At 47.4% G+C, this 23,785-nt stretch overlaps 1 protein-coding gene across 1 annotated transcript in view; it reads left to right on the top strand.

Moving 5' to 3' along the window:
* Nucleotides 1-23,785, top strand: part of Sdk1 (sidekick cell adhesion molecule 1) — a 983,759-nt gene that overhangs the window by 783,760 nt on the left and 176,214 nt on the right. Inside the window, 2 exon segments of the mRNA NM_001447264.1 lie at nucleotides 20,219-20,334; nucleotides 22,976-23,168. Coding sequence (NP_001434193.1) covers nucleotides 20,219-20,334; nucleotides 22,976-23,168 — 309 coding nt within the window.

Genomic DNA, 23,785 nt, shown 5'->3' with positions numbered 1-23,785 from the left:
AGAGGAAGATCCCAGGTGCTTGCTGGGGCCAGCCAGGGCAGCCAAATCAATGAGGTCCAGGTTTAGTGAGAGACCGTGCTCAAAAAACGAAGTGAGGGAGTAGAGAACGAGGAAGAAGGTAAAGCGCTCGCTGCCTAAGCCTGCCGTCCCGAGTTCTAAGCCCTCAGACCCACAGCAAAGCCAGACTCAGCAGCCGAGCATCTCTAATCTCAATACCCTTGGACCCGGAGATGAGAGGCAGAGGCTGAAGAATCAGCCAGTGGCGATCAAGCAGCAATGATCAAACAGATCCTGTTTCAGAAAAGACAGTGGTGGGCAATGACTGCCACCCATGTGGTTTTCTTACTTCCACCCATGTGCCACGCTACACACCTCCCAGAACCCCACACACTCACACTCATACATGCACATACACTTAATATATACTATATATTTCTATACAATATTATATATATATATATGTGTGTATCCATACACATGTAATTGATAACAGTTTCGTTCCCAAGCAAACCCATGTAGATTAGCAGACTCTTTCTATCCATTTTGAAAAACACATTCATTAAGACGCAGATGTTGATTTTTCTATCAGGGGTCCAGAGATGAATTGTACGATAAATCACCGATGGAGTGTACCGATGTTTCCCCTCCCCCTGCGTCTACTTCCTTTATCATATTTCTTTTCGTAACAGGTACGCTTGTGCTATCATGATTCATTCCAGTCTCAGAACATTACCTTGTAATGAAGGAGAAATATTTTATATTTTAAAAGAAATGGAGAGAAAAAAACATTTGGTTATCCACATTTCGAGAACATTAGCAAAGCCCCTAAGTGCTCGCTTGGGCTTTGAAAGGTTTTCTAAAGTGAGGATTATAAATGAACACCCGTTTGCACAGCTCTGTTCTGATCCCCTCTTGGGAAATTCTCACAGTGGCATTAGATGACGCTGCACAAAAGATTTGTTTCCCCAACCCCAGAGATGCTGTAACCTCAGGCTCTCCTTCTAAACAGTATGATGTTCCAGATTCTTCCGGCATTACCCAAAATACTAAAAACCAAGCAAAGTAGATACAGTTTAATCCATTGGGTAGGGGCTTAATGTGGTCTCCTGGAGTATGTGGGAATAGAGAGGCTCACTTAGTGGGAGGACACTGTACCAGCCTCCTTACCCTGCTTCTGTACCAGCCTCCTTACCCTGCTTCTGTACCAGCATCCTTACCCTGACTCTGGACCAGCATCCATACCCTCCCTCTGTACCAGCATCCATACCCTCCCTCTGTACCAGCATCCATACCCTCCCTCTCTACCAGCATCCTTACCCTGACTCTGTACCAGCATCCTTACCCTGACTCTGGACCAGCATCCATACCCTGAGTCTGGACCAGCATCCTTACCCTGACTCTGGACCAGCATCCATACCCTCCCTCTGTACCAGCATTCATACCCTCCCTCTGTACCAGCATTCATACCCTCCCTCTGGACCAGCATCCTTACCCTAACTCTGGACCAGCATCCTTACCCTGACTCTGGACCAGCATCCTTACCCTGACTCTGGACCAGCATCCTTACCCTGCCTCTGGACCAGCATCCTTACCCTGCCTCTGTACCAGCATCCTTACCCTGACTCTGGACCAGCATCCTTACCCTGAGTCTGGACCAGCATCCTTACCCTGACTCTGGACCAGCATCCTTACCCTGACTCTGGACCAGCATCCTTACCCTGACTCTGGACCAGCATCCTTACCCTAACTCTGGACCAGCATCCATACCCTCCCTCTGTACCAGCATCCTTACCCTGACTCTGGACCAGCATCCTTACCCTGCCTCTGGACCAGCATCCTTACCCTGCCTCTGGACCAGCATCCTTACCCTGACTCTGGACCAGCATCCTTACCCTGACTCTGGACCAGCATCCTTACCCTGACTCTGGACCAGCATCCCTTATCCTGCCTCTGCTTTTCCACTCATTACCTGATTTCATTTACCATCTATTAATAGACACAGAGAGCATGTGCCTCTCATTTTACAGAGGAAAATAAATGGAAGCTTGGAGAGATGGCTGTCTTTCCTCTGGATCATGTAGCTAGAAAATGCTGGAATAGACTGGAATGTAAAAACCACTCAGCTCAACCCCCTCCAGATGGGGACCTCACTGTAATGCTCTGCCACTGCCAGACTTGGCAGCTCTTTTTCACATTCTGCATAGACCAGGCCTGGTGGAAGCAGCTGTCAGGTTTTCTCTGTATCTTATATAGGAAATAAAAAGAAAACAGATGTCATCTCTCTTACACTCACATGACAGGTGGCTGTGCAGTGGCCACTGGAAGTTTTTTATTGCAGTGCACAATGAGAAATCTATTTTGCACACACACACACACACACACACACACACACACACACACACACACACACAAGGCCATTTTATCGATTTCCTGGCCCACTTATGTCAATGGTGAATTTCAGGAGTGTTGATGTCCGTCTGATTTGACTGACACCCCTTCCAGAAAATGCTCCCACTGGACTTAGGAATCATCAGGGCTTGGGTTGTGAATATGCCTACCCAAACATGGGTGTGAGTGTACGGAGTGGGTGTGTGTGGGTGTGAGTTTCGGCATCTGTATGCTGCCGCTGACCTTGTAGGAGAGTAGCTACTCTTCAGCTCGTCCTTCAGATGCCAGTAGGCGGCCCACAGGGATGGCGAACTGACCTAAGTCACCGTGGCTTTCGCTTTGCTTTCGGATTTATAGCTGTTCCCTTCCAGCCTAGGAACTCTGTAAAGGACTGTGTCTGAGGTGTCTCCTTTGTATCTCTCTCTTCAAATCCAAGTGCCGCAGCTGACACAGAAACAAGGAGAGTATAAAGGAATGATTGATAAGGACCAGACGCTGCTGGTTATGTTACACTGTTGCGTACTGTGCCAAGACAGCCTCCATGTTTAACTTCATGCTTGCCTTCCGACCTGACTCCTCTCCCTGTCTCTGAGCGCTGCCGTGAAATGTGATTTGTGTTTAATTTTCAACACGCCCAAAGTTAAGAGATCTTGTATTTTTAGAGAAACCCTGAGCTTTTAAGGCATTTGAATTTTTAGAGACCGGGACTTTTAAAAATTCCATTTTATACTGCAATATTAATGTGAGATCCTGGGAACAAGCAAGAAGGGAAAAGATTGTAGTTTAGCAGTGAACATATTTATGTATCAAGCTGACAGGGGTTGAATCTTCCAATAAGGTTTTATTGTCAATTTGATGCAAACTTATGGCCACGTAGGAAGAGGGAACCTCGGTTGAAGATTTCTTGGATCAGATCGACGTGTGGTCATGTCTATGAGAGATTAGTATTCGCTGATGATCGATGCGGGAGGACATACCCCACTGTGGGGAGCACCATCCTCCGCTAGGTGGATCTGGGTAGTGTAAGAAAGGTAGCTGGGGCTTGGAGAGATGGCTCAGTGCTTAAGGGCACTGAATATTCCTCAAGAGGGTCCAGGTTCAATTCCCATACCCACAGCCATCTGCAGTTTCATTCCTAGTAGATCTAGCGCCCTCTGTTGGGCTCTGGGGGTGATGCGCCTATGTAGTAAGTAAACATGCAGATAGGCACTCGCTCAGACACATAAGAATTTATAATGAAGCCGCTGCGCATAAGCCTGTATGGTAGCTGGTAAGCACTATTCCTCCATGTTCTCTGCTTCAAATTCCTACCTTGAGTTCCTGTACTGAGTTCCCTGATCGACTGTGAGGCCTGAAAATAGAAGATGAAATGATCCCTTTCTCCATCTTAGACGCTCTTGCTTGGTGTGTGTCATCACAGCAGCAGAAAGGGAACTAGAAGAGAAATGGGTACCAAGAGTGTGCACACTCTGCCTCCTGCCTTCCCAAAGCAAAGGTCCCTAGTGCCCTGCTCATAGACTCCAGCCCACACAGGAGCCAGACCTTACAGCCTTTCTCATGCTTAGTTAGGAATGTCCCTGCAGGGCAGAGACTGTCTGTCTGTCTGCTGGCTTCTCCCTGTGTGACCAGGAGATGCACTGGACAATGTTGCAGAAAACTTGAGGCGTTAACCTGACACCAGATGCATCAATAAGCAGAGGTGCAGCTTAGCCCAAGGCTGGCGTGGAGAGTGGGTCACACTGAGAATAGTACGGAGGATGTGTGTCAGTCCGACACAAGGTAGGGTCATCTGGGATAAAGGAATCTTAATCAAGAAAGCACTGCTATAGAGTTGGCCTGTCGACAAGTCTGCAGACAAGGCATTTTCTTGACTGATGATTGGTGTATGAGGGGCCAACCCATGGTCAGTGGCGCCACCCCTGAGGGCTGAGGTACTTAAGCAAACAAACCTAACAAGCCAGGAGGAGCAATCCAGCAAGCAGCACTCCTCTGTGGCCTCTCCTTCAGTTCCCAACTCCAGGTCCTGCCCTCCTTAAGTCCCTGCCCTGACTGTCTTGTTGACGGCCTGTGATATGAATAAACCCTTTCCTCCTTGGGCTGCTCATGATCATGGGTTTTCTGTTCATTTGTTTTTTTTGATCGCATCAATAGAATCCCTAGCGGAGACGGGGAGCTTAAGCATGCCACTTCACTCATTTCCTATAACATGTCCTTTGACAGGCTCATGTTTTGCTCATATTCTCCCCCACTGCCCTCTCTTAACCTTCTCCCGCTCCATCCAGACAATGACTTCCCAATATCATCTCCCCTACTCCTGCTGTTATGACTTGTTTGTTTTGTGATCCACTGAGTTGATTCAGGGTCACTTGTAAGAACATGGGCAAGGGGTTATTAATGTACGAGAGCATGGGAATTTAGCAATGGCTGTGCCACTAAGGAACCATGATCATTCAAGTCAGTAGTGGTACAGTTGTCTGCAGACACACACACACACACACACACACACTCACACACACACACACACATACACACACACACCTACCTCACCAACCCATCCATGACCTCTCTCACCTGAACTCGTCCTCACAGTGCAGAGTCACAAGGGCACACTCGGAATAATGGGAATGCCATTCTGTTGTTTCTCATCTTCAGTGTTGTGTCTAGGAGGTAGTTCCTTGTCCTACTCAGTCTTGGGTTGCTACCACGTCTTGCCTTCCATCGCCTCAGAATGAATCTTCCATTTAGTTACTATTCACCTTGTATGGACTTCTTACTTTTTTTTTTTACTTACTTATTCATTCTATATATGTTCATGAATGCATCCCTGTATACCACAGTGACAGGAGTGGGCCCCCAGGGAGGTTCCCAACCCTCAGGCTCTGGACCAGGCCCACATTACCTGGTGTGATTCTGTCCTGTGGAGTGAACTTCAAATCCAGTAAGAAAGTAGTTGACTACCCCAGCATTAGTCAGTCCACTATCGTACCAACGGACACATCTTGCTTGGCAAGTTAGTATTGTAACATGCAGGGAGTTTCATCCCTCATGGCCTATGCAGCTACACTAAGAAAGCTAACCGGCAGGGAAGAAGCTCTATTAAGAATTGGGGGATAAGTTTAGAAAGAGACACATAGAACTTGTAAAGTGTTAGTTGCTTATAAAGGCCATAAAAGAATGCTCAAGAGTATTTGTGAGAGATTTGTTGCCCTTGTGATGTGCTCAAGATGTTTAATGAAGTGTGAACGTTCGGGTGTATCGGAAACTGCAAGAAACAAACAACAAAAGAGCTCAGCCGTAGCCCAGAATGACCTGGAATTAACGGTAACAGCCAGCATATATAGGCTGTAATATGTATATCCACCTGCTAGCGGGCAGCCAGTAATTCTTTCATTTAATGAGCTCCTGTCTCCTGTCTGAAAGGCGTGTGCATTTCATCCCGCCAGGTTACTGGGAGAAACAGATGCACGTGAATCCACATTAAGATCAGATGGATCCCTCTGTCCCTGGCAATATAAATTGGACCTTTTAGGACAGGGAAAGCAGGGTGTGCCATTGTGGCAAAGACCCACATCATCTGGCATGAGATCGCAGAGCCGCCGGAGTCAGTGTTGCTGGGATGAGCTGTTGTCTTGAATATCGTCAGAACGAGAGGAGCCGTCTCTGGGCAGAGTGGTCCCAGAGCTAGATAGAGAAGATCACACCCTGCTTTCCAGAAAGAACACAGGAACACAGTCCTCACAGAACACGGCCCCATGCAGAAGCCTGAGCTCAGACACTTTTGCCCCCTTGAAATGCTAACTTTATGCGGTCTTTAGCTCCCTGAAGAATAGCACCTAATGGCCAGAGGTTGTGACTCATTGTAAATGATTGCCTACCGTGCACAAAGCTCTGAGTTCCATCCCCAGCACAGCGAAGTCAGGCATAGTGGTACGAGCCTACAGAAACAGGAGATCAGAAAGTCAAGGTCATCCTTGGATACATAGCAAGTTCAAGGCTAGCCTAGGCTACATGAGATTCCGTCTCAGAAACATACAGACAACTAAACACCAACAGTAAGAATTATGTGTACCACAGCCCCCACCAGGAGAACCGGCCTTGGTCTTGAGGATAAAGACAGAAGAAATGATGACATTTTATCCTGTTAATACCTCTAATTTCATGGCTTCTCTGTGACAGATGAGGTCGTGTTATCTTAATAATACAACCAGGCGAGTTAGAGTATAAAAATCACGTTGGGCAGTGAGCTATAATTTCATCCTATGCTGAATTCAGGCCGTGCTGCTGCATTGCCCGGGGCTCCTCTGTGTTGCAAAGCCGAGTGATAGGTCTCATAGGAGATAAGCAGAACACATAAGTCAGCCTTCTTCCAGAAGCCTGAGGCCTATGTCCTCCTGCTCACAAAGCCTCACGACTTCTCCTCCACAGTGTTACTCAAACTGTGTGACCCATCTTATACCCCCAGTGGTGTAGATTCATGTCAGCCCAGGTTTCCTTCATTTTATAAGGTTTTTGTTTGTTTTTTGTTTTGTTTAAATTATGTGTGTATGTAGGGGTCGGTGCATGAGTGTAGTGCCCGAAGAGGCCAGAAGAGGGCACTGTTCCAGACATTTGTGATCCATCCTGTATGGATGCTAGGAACTGAACTCCGGCCCTCCTCTGCACCTAGCACTGTTACCCACTGAGCCATCTCTCCAGCCCAAAGTTTCCTTTAATTAACCTCTTGTTCTTCCGTCCCTGCCTCTCTTCCTTTTTTCCTTCCTTCTAAACTATGGCATTGCTGTGGCTGAGCAGTGAATGAAGGAAGGCTCTGCTAGGTTCGTGGTTTAAGGGGATACAGTCCATCATGGCTGGGGAGTGGCTTTTGGATGTGGTTGAAGGAGCAGAGTCTGCTTGTCACAGGAACAGAGGGACTGGGAGGCAGGGCTGACCTGTAAACCTAGTGAGCCACTTCCTCCACTGAGGCTTCATCCCGCAAAGCTCCCACAACTTCCCAAAACACTGCTGTTGACCCAGTGTTCAAACACAAACGCATGAAAGACATCTTCATTCAAACCACAGAACTGGGGATTGAACCTGGGGCCTCATGCATGCAGGGCAAGTGGAATTGACCACTGTTTTTAAAGTATGCCCACCACTGATGTAGACTGATACGTATGAAAAGGAAGTGACTCTGAGTGTCAGCCAGCATTTACTAGAGGGCGTCCCAAATGAGCTTCCAATGATCTTCATTTGTCTGACTTACAGGATGTATGGAGGGCATGGGCTCCAGGGAGAGTCTGACCTGGTAGCATCATTGAAGGTCTTGCAGGAAGCAGTCTGCTCAGAAAGGAAGGAGAGAGGGTTTGGGGTGTGAGGATTTTCTCTATTTAGTAGTTTGGCTATAACTAGAGACAGTGCAAGTAACACCTGTGGGAGGAAGTGAGGGGAGGGGCAAAGGCAGGAGGAAGGGGAGGGGCAGGGAGAGGGGCAGGAGGAGGAGCAAAGGAGGAGCCAAAGAAGGAAGATCCAAATAAGGGTGGAAAGAAAGCAGAGAAAGGGAGGAAGGGAGCAGAAAGAGGGGAAGGAAGAAAGGAGGGATGGAGAGAGTAGAAAATAATTGGGACAAAGGTCCTTGGGCACAGTGACCCCTAGGGTTCTCCTTCCTAATGCTGTGACCATTTAATGTATCCACCCCTGTGAAAAGATCGTTTGCATCCCAAAGGGGTCACGACCCAGAATTTGAGAGCTGCTCTAGAAGCTCTTAAATCCACATTTTCTGGCCAGAGCTCCCAGAATTGGCAGGTTTGAGGTGGGGCCTAGACGGTTGTATTGCATGCAACCTCCAAGGTTAACGTGAGGACCCCCTCCAGAGGCCCAGAGTACAATGATGCCATTCCAGGGAACTAAAACCGCAAGCCTTGACTGGCAGCTCTAAGCGGGAACTCTGTCCCTAGAGAGCCTAATCTCTTAGAGGAAGCCATAGCTCTCCATACACACTGTTACTGATCTATGATGACAGAGAGGTTGTGCTGCCTGGAGGAGCCATCACTATCTCCAGGAAGAAAGGCAGATGAGGGGAGGTGTGAGCATGTCAGAAGGAGACTGCCATTTGGGGTGGCTGCTGAGTTTGCTTTTATCTTTTTAGCCCTCTGGGAGAAGTGACCAAGGACAGAATGGGCTCTTTCTGCATCCTTGTTCCCTGGCTTCAATCTGCCTTCCCATTGAGAAGATTAGAACCATCCCTTTCTTACAAGAGATGGAGAACATTACAAAAAGGCACAGAAGAGGGACCTAAGGAGATGGCTCAGTCAGTAAAGTGCCCTGTGGGCAAGCAGGAGGATCTGGGTTTGAGCCCCAGAATGCACATTTTTGAAAAGCCATTGTGGGCTTTTAATCCCGGCACTGGGGTGGCAGAGACAGGTGGATCACTGGCTAGGCAGCCTAACCTATGTGGTAGGCTCCGGGTCCCAGTGAAAAACCATGTTTCAGAAGACAAGATGGAGGACACACACACACACACACACACACATACACACACACACACAGAGAGAGAGAGAGAGAGAGAGAGAGAGCGAGAGAGAGAGAGAGAGAGAGAGAGAGAGAGAGAGAGAGAGAGAGAGAGACTGTCTTCAGCCAGACTACAGTCCTAATCCTCCCTAAATAACCACTTACCGGGGAACAAGTATAAACATGCCAGAGACTCCTGAGGGACATCCCATTCAAACCACCATACTGTCTTACCTGCTTCCTCTATGGGCAACCTTACTACATTGATAGATCCAAGTACCAAATTCCTTTTTGGGGACCTGAATTCCCTTCATCCATTCACTCACCAGTTCATCCGTAAGCACCCTGTAGATAAGATGAAGTTGACACTGTGGCCAACATTTGGGTGAATTCCCCATGTTGAGCCACTTCAAGCTTGATGAGTCAACACTTGAAGGCTGACTCCGGCTGCAACACCAGGCATCCATTTTTGGCCTGTGATTCAGAAGAAATGGAGACAGTCTGATGATCGTGAGGGTTGAAGCGGAGGTGTCTATCATCCATCCCACCCACAGTCAGAAGTCAAAAACAAATTACTTGGTTAGATTGATAGTGGAAAAAGAAAAGTACGCAGTGGCGGGAGTAATGTGAAATGTCACAGTTTGACGTGATGGTGTCACTGCGGATGGGGAGACCTCCCTGAATCACAGTCGACATCTACAGTGTGAACTCTTCCCGATGAGACACAAACTAACATCTACCTACCCCCTATAGCATGCCAACAACAACAACAGACCAAAGTAATGATTCCACCCTATAGCCTGGCTTGGGGAATCAATGAATTGATTGGGTTTACTAACAAAACATGGGAGAGGGATCCCTTATGTGATCATGGAGGGACCCAGAGCAACCACAGCACTCAAAACTCTTGCCCTGCCATAGGTGACAAATCCCCTATACCTGTGTAAGTGGGGTTCCCTGCAGCCTTCGGTTACCCTTTGATACTTCATATATGGCACCTCCCATGACCCAGGACCATGCTCAGCTCAGGCAGAGTTGTGTATAGCTGGGAGGGGGGATGCAGGAGGGAGTGAATGGAATCTCAGACAACAGATCATACCCTTCCTGTCACCCTCTACAAGGGAATGCCAACTGTCCCAATCTAGAGCATCTCTTGGGGGTAGCAGCTTCTGTGGCAAAGACACCCACAGCTGAATCACGAACTTGGGCATTGTAAACCTCAGGGTACCTTTGATGTTGACCTTAACCTCCCTTCCAAAAGGACAAGTTTGCTGGTCAGCTGATCACCATGTCATGCCACCTAGAGGCTCAATGATGCCTGGTAGAATATGGAAGTCAGCTTCTGGTGACTGGCCATAGGGATGGTAAGAAAACCTCAGAGGGGACCTAGAGTGAGCAGGGCTCATGAGAGAAGGCCTAACTTTGCAGTCCCAGGCTAGAGGTTTTAAGAGTGGGAAATAGTCTCCTTGCTGTATCTGCCCACCCCCACCCAAATTGCAGTGTATTGCAGAAGGGCAAAATGACTTCTGTGGTAAGAAAGCTATCTGAGTGTCTAAGGAGCTAAACAGGGGATGCTGAGCAGGGCTGCTATAAGCCCCTGGATGAGTACTTAGGGTGGAGTAGGAGTTTCTATCGTGCCTTCTTTTCCCTCTCTGCAAAACCCTTTGGGCATCCTCAGCAAAGCAGCTTATGTACAGCAGTAGCATTATTTTTTTTTAAAGATTTATTTATTTATATGTAAGTACACTGTCTTCATCCACACCAGAAGAGGGCATCAGATCTCATTACAGATGGTTGTGAGCCACCATGTGGTTGCTGGGATTTGAACTCAGGGCATCTGAAAGAGCAGTCAGTGCTCTTAACTGCTGAGCCATCTCTCCAGCCCAGGAGTAGCATTATTGATTTATTTATATCATCATCATCATTGTCGTCGTCATCAGAAGTTTTGAGACAGGGTTTCTCTGTGGAGCTCTGGCTTTCCTGGAACTCACGCTGTAGACCAGGCTGGCCTTGAACTCACAGAGATCTGCCTGCCTCTGCCTCCTAAGTGTTAGGATTAAAGGTATGAGCCACCACCACCTAGCTCAGGATTAGCATTATATACCAGAATGTGGTTATTGTCGCTTTGTGGGACAGCATAACACTACGATGCTTAGTGAAGAGCTTTGTCTTAAATTTAGCAATTTCTGCTTAAGTCTTTCTCTGGAATGACCCCATCCATAGGCTCATTCTTAAGGAAATTCCTGCTGCCCTTCTTGGCAGTGTTTACCATCCACTGTCCTAAGTATTTGCTTCTCCTGCTGGATTCTCAGCTCCGTGAAGGCAAGGACCTTGGAGTTTTTACATCAGTGCAAAGAAAGGATCTGTCTGTGCAGCAGGAAACCACCGTGCATGGATCAGATCCTATGCGTAAAGACGCATAGCTGTGCACAGTGGTGGCTGTGCATGCATACACAGGGCACGCACAGATGGGCACATGGCACACAAACATGCAATTTGCAGACATGAAACTGAGTTTGCTGCGTGCGGGTCAAAGCCTAAGTCTATGTGGAGAACTGTAACTTACCAGTTGACCTGATGGGTCTTCCGATGGGATCCGTCTCTGGTTCGGGGGAAGAAGAGTTAGCTCACCAGGTTGTCACAGTACTGCTCATCACAGGAAGTCTACAGATTGGGCGTCCTCACCCCCTCTTTGTCTATGAACACTCAGTGAGTGCATTGCTTCTCAGCTTGTCCAGTTAGGCCCTTTGAATGTAGGAGCTATGGTCTTTTTCTTTTTTCTCTCTTTTTGATTTTTATGTTTTTGGCATCCGACCATTTAAAAAATGATGAATTTCAGTAGCGTTGGTATCTGTCTGCTTTGACCGCCATCCGTTTCCGAAAATCCTCATTTCTGCGATGTGCTTCTAATTACACTGAAACCACACATCCTTTACGGAGTCACATGATCTTTTCCATTTACTCACCTGTAATGCCTGCATAGACTTTGCAGATGTGACTCCTCCAGCTTCAGGGTAGCCAAGGCTAGATTTGCCATGTGCTATATGCTACCAGTGTCCCGTGGCCCACGTGACCCACTCTAGGCCCAGTCGAGGGCCACTTTGCCCTGTCCAGCCTCTTCCTCCCCCTCCCTTGGAAGAAATGCCACCTCTGATGAAAGTCGCAGCCACGGCCTCCTCACCACCGTCAGACTCAGACTTCCATGACTCCATCCTGCTCCTGGTTTTGCCTTCCTTCCGTTAACTTTCTTAGCTCAGCCCCACCTCCACCCCACCCCCATATGGCAGAGTTCCTTGTGTTTGGGTCTGCGAATAGAGAGTTATACAGAGGTGTGGGCTATGTGCAGTTTAACACTGAGAACAGACCAGGCCTAGGCAGGGGTGTGACTACTTAGTGAAATGCTGTCCTGGCATACACCGAGTTGGCCTCAAATTCACGGAGAGCCACCCATCTCCCACGTGCAGGGTTAAAGGCATGTGCCACCATGCCCAGATCCCCACCCCTCCTCCACATACCTTTTCTTCTTTTCAGCATAAATCAGAAAAGAACCTGATACCTGTTACTCCAGCAGACTGAGTTTGCTTCAAGGACTGCCCTTAGCTGCTAGTCAATGGGAGAAAATGTCCCCAGGGGCCTTACTTTGAGTAGCAGTAGGTGGCAGCTTCCAACAGGAAGTCTGGGAGGAGGCTGGGCTGGAAGCCAGCTCTTCAGAATAAGGCTGTGGCCTCACTCTTCCGGGAGCTACGGGCCAGTGCCTGTCCTTTCTCCAGATGGACCAGGGTGAAGTCACCACATTAATGAAGACCTCTTCTGCCGCCATTACTATTCTTCCCTTTGAAAACACTGCCTGGAAGAACTTACTGGCTACAGCTCTTTTCTTGTCTCTCTTGGGGAAATATTTCGGCCCCATTGTCCTCAAGTATATGAGTCACTTCTAATGACAGTCATTAGGAGAAAAGGAAACAAGGGATCTGGAAACACAAGGGACCTGAGAAGAATGGCTAATGTTTTAATAGAGCTTTTGGCAATAACAGGCGTCCATCCAGGACGGAGGATAGAGAGGCAGAGCCAGAGTGGGGGATGCTGTGGCCCCATAGTCAGGTTGCTCAGGTGAAAGGATTGTTTGATTGGTTCCTTATTTAACTATGACTCAAGACTTTGTGTAAAGAGAAGGGAAGGTGTACATGTTAGGCTTCTTTAGAGGAACAGAACTGACATAATGAATGTATGTTACAAAGGGCATTTATCAGATACAGACTGGTGGTCCAACAATGTTTGCCTGCTGAAGAGGCTGAGAACCCAGTAGCTGCTTAACCTGTGAAGTTGGAGATCTCAGCAGTCCTAATCTGTCTCTGATGGCCTGGGGGACTCCGGTCCCTGTTGGAAGGACAAAGAAACTGAGTTCTGATGTCAGCAAAGGTTGGCTGGAACATTGGTGGAGGCAGCTGCAGAGTAGATACAGTGATCAGCAAGAAGGGAAGGCAGGCAGGCAAAATCAGCAGCCCTTCCCTCACAAGTGATTAGGTCTGGGTGGCTTCTAGTAGGTATCCACCCTGAGAGGGGATCATTCTTCATCTTGTTAATTCCTCAGGGAAATGTGGGGAAATGAGCTCACAGATCCACTCAGAGGTGTGTGCCTTAGTTCATCCCAGCTATGGTCAAGTTGACAACCAAAATCAACCTTTACAGACAGGAAGCAGCTTCCTTGTTGGCCCCCTCAGGTGAAGTCATCCCTAGTGTTTGGTGCTCTGAGACCTCCCTAAGGCTTAGAGAGGCGCTGGCTGTGGAATGAAGGGCAGGATTTCCACCCGGCAGGGATCAAAGCGAAGGTGCAAAAGCCATCTCAAAACTTCAGGAAACCAGGATACGACTCTTCCTTAAATGATGCAGAATGCATTTATCGAACATCTGCTCCTTGGCTTATTTCAGAGAGGTGAACATGTGGCAGGAAAGCCTGCCAGAATGGCACAGGCAGTAATTGGGGCTGATGGAATGCCGGAGCAGAGTCACCCAGACTGCCCAGGAGAACAGGGCGGAGGGAGTCAGCTTGCCATGCTGTGATACTGCAGAGGAGGGGGAAGGGTTACGTTGGCTCATGGTTTCTGTCCTGGTATTTCAGGGCCATGGTGAGACAGGACATAATGGTGTGGACTGTGCAGTGGAGCAGAACTGTTTACCTCCTTACAGTGGCAAGGAAGGAAGGAAGGAAGGAAGGAAGGAAGGAAGGAAGGAAGGAAGGAAAGAAGGGGCCAGCGATATAAGAAAGGGAAGGTCTAAGAATAGCCTTAAGGATCACTCCCTCCTCCTAGTGTTACCAGCCTGACAGAAATAAATTTATTCCAAAGAGACCCTTCAGCACATTCATTTTTAGGAGAACCCAAAGGAAAACTAACAGAGGGCTCCAAGAGGGGAAAAATACCTCAGACACTTCCCAGCAGCCCCTGACTCCTCACCCTTTTTCCTTCCTCGTTCCCCCTTTTCTTTTTTCTTTTTCTAGTTTCATTTTTGTTTTGTTTTCACTGTGCATGTATGTGTGCACATGAGTATGTGTGCATGCATGTGTGTATGCATGTGTGTGCCAGCTTGCGTGCATGTATACATTGTGTGCTAACATGTATGCATGTGTGCATGTGTGTGTGCCTGAATATGTATATTTGTGTGCCTGTGTGCATATAAGTATACATGTGCATGTGTGCATGTGTGTATGTATGCATGTGCTGTGTGTGTTGCATTTGTGTGCATGTATGTGTGTGTGCTGCATATGTGCATTTTTAAATGCACAAGGACACAGAGGCCCAAGGTTGATGTCAGGAACCATCCCATATCATTCTCTCACTTTATTCATTGAGGCAAGACTTCTCAATAAAATGCAGAATTCACCAATAGGGCTAGTCTGTTTGCTCTGGGGAATCCCATCTCTTCTTCCAAGACTGGAACACAGGCAGGCTGCCAAGCCTTGCATTTATGTGAGTGCTTGGAATCCAAACACTTTAGACACTGAGCCATCTCCCCAGCCCCATGTTATCCCTATTTCTGTTACTGTATACAGACCAGCACCAACTGGAGAGGTTTAAAGCACTAACCACTGTGTTGTATGCCTTGATTTTTCTGGGTCAAGAATCAACAGAGCTATGGACAGGTATTAGAGGTTGGGGGCAGGTGGAAATGGCTGTGTTGGCAGTGGCCAGGAAAACTCCCTAGGGGCTTCCTACCACAGTACATACACACACACACACACACACACACACACACACACACACACACACACACACACGAGAGACAGAGAGACAGAGAGAGAGGCTCATGTTTTTGTCTGATACTTACTGATACATTTGAGATAATTAGTGGTATAATTTTCCTTTAGTGGTATTCAGTGTCACATTTTAGATACACATTTTCCATCTACTATAGCTACAGTGATTGATACAGGGCAGTTACATGAGCTCAGTTTCCCAATCCTGCTCCTTTGCATCCATACATCCAACCATACCTGTCCTCAGGCGCCACTTGTCTTCTCTCCTAGTTTCTCTTTGATAGACTACCAAGTAGAGGGAGGAATTCAATATGGAGTCTTCTGAACTGGCTCCTTTCCAGTAGTGCAATGCATGCAAGTTTTTGTTTGTTTAGGGACAGGGTCCCGTGTAACCTTTGAAAGTAGCTGAGGCTTGCCTTGAATTCTTCATTCTCCTACCTCCTTCTCCCAAGTGCTGGGATTACAGTACAATGCATTTGGGGGGGTCACATGTGATCATGTATTAAAGCAATTGCTTCTCTCTATTGCTGGATAGTACGTCACCCCATATTAGTTACTTTTCCTGTGGCTGTGATAAGAAAATGCTCTGAGAAAAGCGACCTAAAGTTGTCGTTTGCTCACAGTCTGAGGGTACTGCCGTCATTGTAGGGGAGGCATGGCGGAAGGAGTGTAAGGCACCTGGCCACATCGCATGCATAGACAAGAAGCAGAGAGGTGAGTTCTGCTGCTCAGCTTGCTTTCCCTTTGTTTCCCCATCCCCAGGGCCCTGGATGATGCTGAGGTTAGGTCTTTCCACATCCATTAAACCAGCCTAGGAAGCCTCTCACAGACTTGACCAGGGCCACCTTTCCCAGGTGACAGAGATCCTGTCCACTTGGGAATCAATAGTGACTGTCACCCTAGGGGTGCAGCACCATCTGTCCTCGCTCCACCAGTGCACTTGGGAGGACACTGAAGCCGCCATGCTCTGCAGCCAGCCTTGTGTGGCCTTCGGTTCAGGCTCATCTCACAGAAGGACCTTGGAGCACCATCCCTGCACGCTGTCACCTAGCCCAGTGGCACACCTTTCTAGTAGTTCGGGAGTACCAGGCTTGCGCTGAAGCCGTGTGATCCACGGGCACAAGGCATTGCCAGAAGCTGTCTTTGTTTCGATGGCAGTGTCCAGGATTTGTAGAATTGTGTGTGCTGTTCTGATCACCAGTCGGTACCTATGGGACTCATTTCTGGAATTCTCTGTGGCATTGACATTGTATTCATTTGTCTCACAGAGCTACCTGTTTTAATTGCTATAGACTTATACCATCTTTAATTATGCAGTAAAACTTATCCAGCTTTTTTTTTCTTCTTCAAAATCAGTTTGGCTATTCTACTTCCTTTGGGTTTTTTCCCTATAAATTGAAAAATCTCCTTTTCAGTTGGTTAAGAGTATCATGTGATGGACTCACGTTAGCTTTGTATCACTTTAGAGAACAGTCCCCTTGCCTGCCTGATCTTCCCATCCATGAGTATTGTTCCACAATGTTTATTTAGAGCTTGTATTTAAGTGGCTCTGTAACTTTCAGACTACAGATCCAACACACTGACAGGATTATATCTACTTCACGTTTTCATTGCTACTTTCGGTGTGGGGGGAGGGTCACGTGTGTGCGTGTACACAAATGTCTCCTTTGGACCGGAGCTCACTGGTTTAATGAGGCTGGCTGGCTAATGATCCCCAGAGGGCCTCCTACCCTCTTAATGTGGGTGCTGGGGATCTGAACTCAGGCTCTCACACTTTGCACAGCAAGCACTTTACCAATGCATCAATTCCTAACTATTTATCACTTGTGTTTTAAAAACAGAATTGATTTGTGAGCTTTGGCCTTGCAGCCTGTAATCTTGCTAGCCTCTCTTAGTCTAGATGCTTTCCTGGAGTTGATGTGATTCTCTAGGTAGAAAGTCATACCGCACCTCCCCTAACTGTTTGCCTCCTCCCCTTTTCTCATCTACACGGGCCTGTACTTGCAGAATAGAAAAGCCGCAGAGATGTCTTCCGTCCCTCCTTGTCCCTGCTCCCGGGACAGCATTTTTCAGGCGCTCATCTCAAATGAGATCGCAGCTGCAGGCCCGTTATAGATGCCCTTTATCAAGTTTACTGGGTTCTTTTAAATTCCTACTTGGTGGAGAGGTGTCTTTTTTATTTAATCATGATTAGATCTTAAAATTTATCAAATGCTTTCCCTAACCCTATTAAGATTGGGTTTTCTTCATTCTGTTGGTTTGGCACTTTTCCATGATTGATAGTCAAATATTGGACCACTGTTGTGTTTATTAGATAAATCCTACCAGTAAGGCTACATTACCATTGCGGTGTGTTGCTGAATCTGATCGTTTAGTATTTTCTTGATTGCGTTTTGCACTTGTATTCCTGAGGGATCGTTGTCTGTGAGTCTCTTTTCTTGTCTGTAATGTTATTTACTTATTTATTTGGGTGTCTGGGTAATAACTCCAAGTTGTTTAATTATTCCTCAAGTGCCTGGTGTAATTCTTCTGTGAAACACCAACATGTCTTATCTTTGCTCCTCTGTGTGAAGCATCCCTGTTTCTCCACCTGAAGATCCTGAAGGGTCAGCTTTAGTTGCCTCAGAAAACTTTCCCTAGCCCAGCGGCACATTGGCCCGTCCTTCCCTTCCTCACCACCCTTTCCCCCTCCTTACCCTCCCCTCTACTCTCTTTCCCACTCCCTTTCCTTCCTCCCACATCCCTCTTCTCTCTTTTTATTTCTACACACACACACACACACACACACACACACACACACCCTCCCCATCTCAATGAGCGGTCCCTATTCTTCCTTCTGTTTCCAGATGTGCAGCTACCAGACCAACCTCTTCAGGTCTGTGAGCTAATGAGAGGCATAGTCCTATTGCTTACCAGGCTTTACTTCACTCCGTGGCTCTGATATCCCCTCCAACAGGCTGCATCCCAGATACAACTTCCTCAGGACTGTATTTGATCCACAGCTTTCAGATGTGGGGAGGGAGGGGAGGCTGTGGCTATGGGTGATGGCGGATGGCTAGGAAACACGGTTGGTTGGGAAGAGTCAACAGAGAGACTCGATGGGTTCTGATTCTTTCACCTCTGCATGAGAAGGAATGACAAAGGTCTGTGCACATGAGGTTATGTGTGCGTTTGTTTGAGGGTCTAACCTAGACTACTACAGAGCTGTGGATTATCCCCTGCCTCTTCTTCCCGAGCTGAGATAACAGGCCTCTGACATCTCATCGGGCTTAGATGGTACTAGATATGAACCCAGGGCTTCAAGCATACTAGGCAGTGCTCTACCCACTGGGCCACATCCCCAGCTCTAGGCTGACATTCCTAACATGACCATGCACCACCCTGGGCTTTGTCACAGGCGATGCTTATGTGTAATATAATTACATCATGCCCCCTTCCCCTCTCTCCCTCCAAACCCTCCTATATGCTCCTCCTTGCTCTCTTTCAAACTTATGACCCTTTTTTATTAATTCCGTTCACATATATTCCAAAATACATTAATGCACCCTGCTCGGTGTGTACAATGTTACTTGTATGTCTGTTCTGGGGGTTGACCATTTGCTATTGAATAACCGGTAGATGTTGATTTCCCAGGGAAAGACTGTGCTTCCCAAGCTCAGGTTTTAATTGCCTGTAATTCTTTGTGTATGAACGAACAGTAATGCACACAGGAGGAGGGAGATGGGTTTGAGCCAGTGAACAAGCCAGTGAACAAGCACCATTCCTTCATGGCTTTTGCCTCCAGGCCCTGCCTGCATTATTTCCCTCAGTGATAAACTGTGACCCAGAAGTAAAGCCAAATATACCCTTCCTTCCTCTAAGTTTCTTGGGCATCTGGGACAGTAGCTCATTGTGTAAAGTACTTGCCTTAAAAAGCACAAAGACCTGAGTGTGATTCCCCAGAACCACTCATGGTGGTGCAAGCTTACAATCCCAGGGTTGGGGAGACAGAAAAGTAGATTCTCCGGGGCTCACTGGCTGGCCAGCTTAGGCTGATCAGAAAGCTCTAGGTCCCCTTAAATATCATCTCTGGGAACCTGCATCAACCCACAAGCAGTAGAAGGGGCTGGAGCTATGGCTCAGTGGTTAGAGCACTTCTTGTTCTTGCAGAGGACCCAGGTTCAGTTCCCAGCACCCATATGGCAGCTCAGAACCATTCATAAGCCCAGTTCCATTGTATCCAACACCCTCTCTGGTCTCCCTGGGTCCCAGGCACATGCATAGCACACAGACATACATGCAGACAAAACATCCACACACATAAAGTAAAAATAAATCTTTTTTATGTGGAGTACAAACAGGATTCTAGTTTCCTCTTCACTGATATGATAAACATCATGACCTAAAATAACGTACAAGAAAGGATTTACTTAGCTTTACTTCCAGGTCATAGTCTATCACTGAGGGGAGTAATTGGGGTCAGGGACTGGATGCAAAACCCACAGAGGAATGCTGCTTACTAGCTCATGCTCAGCTAGCTTTCTTATACTACAAAAATCTAGGCTCACTTGCCTAGGAATAGCGCTGCCCACAGTGGACTGGGCCCTCCTACATCAATCATCAGCCAAGACAACTCCCGACAGACTAATCTAATATAGGTGGTTCTTCAGTTGAGTTTCTCTCTTCCCAGGTTGTGTCAAGTGAACAATAAAACCTAACTGGGAAGGAGAAGGGGACCTTGGAACATAGTAGGAAGTGGAATGCCATTCTAGATGAACTCTTGCCTTTGCTATGTTGATCTGAGGTGGCAATAGAGGTAATTGAGGAAACAATAGAGAAATATTTAGTGTGTTGCCCATCCCCAATCTTTGGGATGGGACATGGTCTAGTACAGCTCTTGCCTCTGCCTTCAGGAAGCAACTCTCTATAGAAATGGACCAATTCTTCTTTGTTCTCGCACAAAGATTAGCTTGGGAGACACACACCTCCCTTCCATGTGTGCTGCGACTGCTCCTGAGCCCTGAGTAGTGACTGAGGCTTCTCTTTTGTCTCTTCTCCCTGTGGGGCCTCCTGGCATCTGTGCTGCTACCTTCTGCCTCCATATGGGAACAGTGCCCACTGCACCCCCCCAGAATGTACAGGCAGAGGCTGTGAATTCCACCACCGTGCACTTCCTATGGAACCCGCCACCCCAGCAGTTCATCAACGGCATCAACCAGGGATACAAGGTACCTGGCCTGGTTTTGGAACCTCCAAAGGGCATTCATGGGCAGTATTGATCATATCATACGCTGGGTTCCACCCTTCCTATGTGGTCAAAAACCCAGGGCATCAAACACAGAGTACTGCAACCTTGGTTGGGCCGCCATTTGTTCTCCGTCTTCTCAGCTATCCCAGGCCAGAAATTCAAATGATCAATTGATAAGAGGTCAGAGGAGAACAGCCTCTGGTCAGAGTAATGGACTTCAGGGAAGGCTGGGAGACGGGCCAGTCAGTAAAGCGCTTGCCATATGCACATGAGGACTTGGGCGGTCCCTCAGAACCTATAAAATGAACAGACCCACACATGGTAATGCACACCTGTAATCCCAGCATTGGGAGAACAGAGATGGGGGGTCTGGGGGTTTGCTGGCCAGCCAGCCTACTACAATCAGTAAGCCTCAAGTTCAGTAAGAGACCCTGTCTCAAAAACTAAGACAGAAAATGATTGAGGGAGATACTGGGCTTCACATGCATGGACACCCATGGGCACACATATACATGCATGCCAGCATACATGTGCACACATTCATTATCACATAGACACACACAACTGTGGGCACACATATTCACTACACACACACACACACACACACACACACACACACACACCAGGGGAGATCTATTTGGGCTCACTGGAATCAGCCTGTGTCCAACCACTTCTTCCTAGATCAGGATATTCTCTGGGGAGAACACAGAATCAAGGGCTGGGATTCATGGGGAGGAGACTGCTGTCCAACAGAGACCATTTTCCTCTCTGCTTTGGGTATAGTTCTGTTTAAAGAATAGAGACCAGAGAAGAGTCCCGGGTGTAGGGTGCCTGCCCAATCTGAATGAATGAACAAACCAGCAACAGAATCTGTTGCTGGGTAAGATGGGCTTGGATACACATTCCAGAAGCACAGTTTCTTTCCTTTATGTCAACTTCTCCTAGTTGGACTTGGGAGTCTGACTTCACTGTGCACAAGTGGGTTTATGAGCCCCTTAGCAGGAGTCTTGGGGAGCCCCTTCAGAGAGGAGTGAGCCACTAATGCTTTCATCTTCAAAAGGTTGTTGTTGCCTGACATTTGAGATGGGCTCCCTCAAATGCTTGTTTGTTTGCGATGAGGCCCAGCTAGGAAGGTGCCAAGCCTCTGTTTCTTCCTTGGAGGTATCTGAAGGCAGATGCGTTTTTTGAAGGGAACTCGTACTGATCAACCCGAGACTCCATCACTCTTGACTTCCCTGCCAGGTCTGAGTGGCGAGAACACTGCGTGCTTCTGATGGCTGGCTTGTCAGTTTGATCTGCACAGATGTGATGCATCCTGCTGCCTACTGGCTTTCAGAATGACTCAGTCCCGGAGATGCATTGTGTCAGGAAACTAAAATGCAAAACACATATCTAGCATTGCCTAAGCAGAAAATCAGCTTCTCCTGAAACACGTGCGCATGCGCACACACACACACACACACACACACACACACACACACACACACACACACACACACACAGATGCATATATGCTATTTCTTGTTTTGTTTTTAAAACAGAATTTCATATAGCAGTCTGGCCCCAAACTCAGTACATGCCTGAGGTTGACCTTGAACTCCCGATTCTCCAGTTCCTACCTCCTTTGTCCTTGGATTATAAGCACATGACATCATGTTGGGTTTATGTAGTACTGGGGTAGAACCCATGGCTTCCCTCATGATAGCTAAGCTCTCTACCAACTGGGCTACACCCCCAGTTCCTGTATATGCCCTTTATTTAAAATTTCTAACCTATCTCCTAAAATCCATTCCAGGAAACTAGTATTACATAAATTATAAATCATAAAGACTGTTCCTTCTGAATTATTTTGAGTCAAGGTAGACTTCTATCTGCAGAATATCTGTGTTTATCTCCTCATGCTAATTAGTTGAATTAACAGATGATGTCATCTTTGCTCCTCACTGTTAAAAAAATTCATGTTCAGTAGTATCCTAAAAGAAGGTGGAGATGTAAGGGGATGTCCTTTACTGTAACAAGTTTAGCAGCTACTTCACTCATACAGATAAATATATGTATATGAGTGTACAAAAACTGTATAGTCATATCTTAAACTCAACTTTTTTTGAAAAGGGATTATAACATATAAAGTCAAGCCTTACTATCTTACCTACTTGGGAGGCTAAGGCAGGAGAACAAGTCCAAGGCCATGCTGGGAAACTTAGTAAAACCTTATCTCAAGATTTAAAAATGAAAAAAGTGAGCAGGGATATAGGTCAGTGGTAGAGCCCCTGCCTAGAATCCCCCAGTGAGGGGCTGGGGCGTGGCTCAGTAGTAGAGCCCCTGCCTAGAATCCCCCAGTGAGGGGCTGGGGCGTGGCTCAGTGGTAGAGCCCCTGCCTAGAATCCTCCAGTGAGGGGCTGGGGTGTAGATTCGAAGCAGAGTGCTTTCTTTTACATGTGTAAATCTCTAGTTTTATCCCATGAAAAAGGGAAAAAAACGCTGTGGCATTTATGGATTTATTGAATTGTGACTATGCTTTCCTTAAAGACATACTAATTGTAAAATATAATTTTGATTGACAGCTAAGTAAGGAAATGCTGTTTAAAGGGGGGTCTTTTTTTTAACCCTTTCCCTACCAGCTCCTGGCGTGGCCAGCAGATGCTCCCGAGACTGTCACTGCTGTCACAATTGCTCCTGACTTCCATGGCACCCATCATGGGTACATAACCAACTTGAAGAAGTTCACAGCCTACTTCACATCCGTCCTGTGTTTTACCACGCCAGGGGACGGGCCTCCAAGCACACCTCAGCTCGTGTGGACCCACGAGGACAGTGAGTATCCCTCTCCTTGTGTCTGAGCCTGTCCTCTCAGGGACCACTGACAAGAGGTGGTCATAACATTCTCTGTACTGTGTCCCAGTGCAGATGGCACCAGGAAGCCCCATAACTCAGTGTCCCTGAATGACAAAAGGGTAGGCGACCCTTGGAATATGGTAGGGGCCTTGTTTAAAGGCAGGGGCTCTGGAGACAAGAGTGAAAGGAATAGTCCTACAGTGTTCATGGAGGGAGTAGACCTGCTGTGTTCAGTCCTGCTGAGCTTGGCTGTCATTATTCAGCCTTAATTCTAATCCCCTCACTTTTCTGCCTGGTTGCCAGCCACGTCTCTCCAACCCACTTTCTCTGCCACTCTGAGGCTTTGTGTTACTGTTTGCATCTCTGCCCTCGACTTTGGCTTTGCCCCTCAGTCCGTTCCCACAGGCCCCAGTCAGTTCCCGTGGGCCCCTGACTGCTCTAAGGCAACTGTTGTGTCAAGGACACATTGTCTGGTGAGGGTACCTGAGTGAGTAGTTACAGGCACACACCCAGACCATAGGCCAGGGCACCCCTAATTGGGTACATTGGTATACACTTGTGCCAGCACTCAGGAGGAGGCTGAGGCAGGAGGGCTT

Source organism: Rattus norvegicus, chromosome 12 (genome assembly GCF_021556685.1).
Source record: "Rattus norvegicus strain SHRSP/BbbUtx chromosome 12, alternate assembly SHRSP_T2T, whole genome shotgun sequence".
Taxonomy (NCBI): Eukaryota; Metazoa; Chordata; class Mammalia; order Rodentia; family Muridae; genus Rattus; species Rattus norvegicus.
The sequence above is the reverse complement of the archived record's forward strand: the minus strand, read 5'-3'. Positions and strand labels throughout refer to the sequence as shown.